Here is a 3,822-nt window from a genome sequence, read left to right as displayed (position 1 = left end):
AAAAAAAAAAAAAAAAACCCAAAACACAAAAAGCTTGGTCGTTAGAAGATTTTATGTGGATGGAGGTAGAGGTATCCTGCAAAGTAATAGGGACCCTTGCTTTGTTGTCAGAGAACTCACTAGTGTTTGGAGGGTTGCCTTTTGCGTTGAAGTTTGAAGTATTAGTGCTATAGGAAGCAGGACAATGGCAGGTGGAAGAAGGTAGTCACTTCTAATTACAGCCCTGGCGTGGCAGCCAGCATGCCTGATCTCTGTCTGTTTCCATTCAGGCTAATGAACAGAAACACGAACAATATCATAGAGACGTGGCTGGCATCAGCATACAAGCTTTCCGTCCCTGGCATATATGTCTCACTTCTTCCTGATGTCCATCCATTCTGCAACGTGAAGGGGGCGCCCACTGCGTACCCACACCAGGCTGTCTTTCTCTCCTCAGTGTCTTTTCCATGTGCCACCTTTGAAGGTCTCATGTCTTTTTTCAAAAAAAAAAAATTTTTATTTGATGGTTTTCCACTTGTAGAAGCAACACATGCTAATTGTAGCAAGTGAAACAAGATGCATAAAAGGAGAAAATTAGTCATCTCTCTCCCCAGGGCTCCCCATTACCATCACCCTCATGGAACCAAGGTTGTCTCAGTCGTATTTTGATTAAGAAAGGTCCTTCATACTTCCCCATTAGACAGCGAGAAGGACCTCGTATCAAGCCTTCGCAAAGGTACAAAAGCCAGTGATAAAGCTGATCACTAATGTGCCCTGTTTCCTAAAGACACTGGGCAATGTGGTGCAGTCCTCAGACAGGACATTGTTGCAAATACAGTGGCTCTGGTTTCCAATTATGAGCTCCCAAACAGCTTGGCTGCCCAGGAGAAGCGTTTGTCCATATGCACATGTCTGTTATGCTATGTACATGTCTTTGTAACTTACTGTGGACATAGGAAAAGCCAGTGTGGTGAAAAGCAGGTCTCTGAAGGCAGTTAGGAACGTCATGTCTTTTCTCCCGATGATTCTTTTCAGCACATCATCCAGGCAGGCGACCCCGTAGAAAATGGTCTGCAAAAGCTAAATCCATTACAACAAATGAGGGCATTTTCATTTGCTTTAATTAACGCCTTCTTCACTGATGGAAAACTCCAGCCCTCTGGGAGTAATGTGGCTTCGAGAGGGAGGGGGCTGTTGGGCTGTTTTGGCTGAGATCCAATTCAAGGGCTGGGCTTCCAGCTCATTGGGTCCTGACCCTGCTCACTAAGACTGATTGAGTAAATTTGTTTAGGGGATAATAATGTGTACAGTATTTAGTGTAATGGAGTTGAGCTAAAATGGGAACAAAATAAAGAGTCCGCTTTAAAGGGGAATGCAAGGAGATAGATACCTTGGCGGCATACAGGTGGGAAGAACCAAATAAATAGCTCAGAGGCAAAAAGGCAGACACAGGGTGGACAGAGTCAGGAGTCTTCCTGGGAAGGAAAATTAGGAAAAATGTCTGGTGCTGAAATCTCACTAGAGAAGCTGGAATCAGGTCAAGAGCACCACAGTGAATCTCTGTGCTCTCCCAAGAAAGACGCACAAAATGGTGTCTTGCTTAGCCGAAGGAGAGCCAGTGCATTTCCTTCCTTAAATAGGGCACTTACAGGCCACACTGAGAAAATCTGGCAGTGGTGGCAATTTAAATCCAAGGGGATAGAGCAAGCCATGGGCTCTGGTGGGTTACTAAGTGCTATGAGGTCCCTAAAGCCAGGAGAAAGGGAAGCAGAGTCTTTTTCAAGAAAGTAATTGATATGGAAGGCAAACTTTGCCTTCTTACCGCTTTGTGCAATTCTGTGGTTTCTTATCTAAGGACTGGTGGGTCACAAAGATATAGAGTTTCGGGGGTGGGGGATTTAAGTTAGGCTTGCAACAGAATCCATCCAAATCCTTGAAAGCCCTGGACTGGTACAAGAGGGGTAGTCTGGACTCTGCTTTTAGGGTATAAGTCAGGAAGGTTCTAGAACCTGGGGAGTTGGGCTGGTGATTGACCAAGTTGGCTGTTGGGGATCAATCTCCGAGCTCTGGACTCTAGGAAAGACCTAGCAGAGTCAGCCTCATGCTGCTCCTGGGCTGAGGGGGTAGGCAGGAGAGGATACGGAGGCGGGTCAGACCAGCTGCAACCATCACCCAGGAGCTTGTTAGAAATGCAGGCCCTCCATCCCAGATTATGGAATCGGGGTCTCTAGAAATGAGGTCCAAGCGTTTGTTTTTTAATAAGCTTCTCCAGAGCTTGTTACAGATTGTTTAATCTGGGTGGGATGAGGGCAGAAATTGAAAATCTCCCTGTTGGGTACTAAGCTTATTACCTGAGTCACAGAGTAATCTGTACAGCAAACCCTCATGACGTGCAAGTTCCTTAAATAACAAACCTGCACATGTACCCCTGAATCTAAAATAAAAGGTAAAAAATAGAATTTTTTAGCCAACCTTATTAAGATCGACTTTACAGAATATAAAATACAGATATTAATAAATATAGAAAAAAGATTTAATCTTTCTGTAGGCTAAAGTTCTAGAACCACTGAACTAGACACAAATTTAGCACTCAAAAATCTTACTACACAAGGCTATAAAGCAGACTTTTATTCATGGCTTGGTCTGTGCCAGGCACTGAACGATGGGTTTACTTCTCAAATTCTCATAACAACCTTAGGAGCTAAGTCCTATCATTAGCCCTGCCCACCACCATTTTACAAACGAGGAAACAAACCTGCCTACAGCTTCCTGGCTGGTAGATGCCAAAGCCAGCATCTAAAACCCAGAGTCCTGTTCTTGAGCTAGACTTTTAAAAAATAAAAAATATATATCAGGTGTCTGGGAATAGTTCAGATAAAGCATTGTGGCAGGTCAGAAGAGAGACAACTATCTTCAGGTAGGAGAATTAAAGACAACTTCAAAACACACTGATGCCCGATCCCCACACCCAGGGATGCTAATTTAATCAGTCTGGGGCTAGGGCCTAGGCTTTGGGAGTTTTAAAAATCCTCCCAGGTGATTCTAATCATGGGCAGCTGAGGCTGAGAACCACCTGCCTGGAGGAGCTTCCGTCTGGAAATTCAGACCCTGCAGTCTCAAGAGGTGGGGGTGCAGAAATGCAGGCTGTTGAACCCTCATGCGGAACGAGATTGCAGGAAAGGGAGAGAGGAGAGAGGGGAGAACAGAAAAGTAGGCAGCAAACAGCAGGGCAAGGCCTTCGTCTAAGGGATAGGAGGGGAGGGGGATGGGGGTGGGAGTGACCAGGGGGAAGAAGAGCAAGAAGCCAGGAAACCATGAGCCCTGGGGTGGAGGAGGTTTCCAACGGGAAGAGGGTGTCTCTGGGAGGCGTGGGGCCACAGCTTTAAGTGCCATGAAGAGGTTGCCACCCTAATCCTTCTCATTATTGCTGGTGATTTGGACATTCGCACCCTCAGGGCTGCAGAATCTGGATGTGCAGTCATTCGCACAGGGTGTTGGAAGAAGTTCCCTCCTCCCTCCCTCTCCCGTCAGTGGCCTCGCCTCACCCTGGTTTCACTTCCAGCCGCTCAGGCTGCCGCAGGCCAGGCCGCTGCTGTAGTTAGGAAGAGCAGGCACGGGCTTGGGCCCAGGGGAAGAGGCCTGCGCTGTTCTATGAGCAGGGCAATTAAGCCCGTCCTGAGCCTGGGCCAGGCCTTCCCCCTCTGGGGAGAGGCCGCCTCCGCCCGGCGTGTGAAGTCCACGTGACCCGCCTTCCTCAGGCTGGAGCTTCCTGGAGTCATCGTGAGTCAGGCTCCTCCTGACTGTCCTGCCTCTCCCAGTCGCAGGATGTGGAACTCGGATTGG

The 3,822-nt window shown here is 47.5% G+C and overlaps 1 protein-coding gene across 2 annotated transcripts in view; it reads right to left on the bottom strand.

Moving 5' to 3' along the window:
- LOC108302928 (androgen dependent TFPI regulating protein) overlaps window positions 1-3,822 on the bottom strand; it is a 66,765-nt gene that overhangs the window by 54,128 nt on the left and 8,815 nt on the right. For both annotated transcript variants that reach the window (XM_037737829.1, XM_017526662.2), the window contains one exon: window positions 925-1,059. In XM_037737829.1, coding sequence (XP_037593757.1) covers window positions 925-1,059 — 135 coding nt within the window. The remainder of the gene's footprint in view (window positions 1-924; window positions 1,060-3,822) is intronic.

The sequence above is a fragment of the Cebus imitator genome, unplaced genomic scaffold (assembly GCF_001604975.1).
Source record: "Cebus imitator isolate Cc_AM_T3 unplaced genomic scaffold, Cebus_imitator-1.0 Scaffold43, whole genome shotgun sequence".
NCBI lineage: Eukaryota > Metazoa > Chordata > Mammalia > Primates > Cebidae > Cebus > Cebus imitator.
Note: the sequence above shows the minus strand (reverse complement) of the source record. Positions and strands in the feature narration are given on the sequence as shown.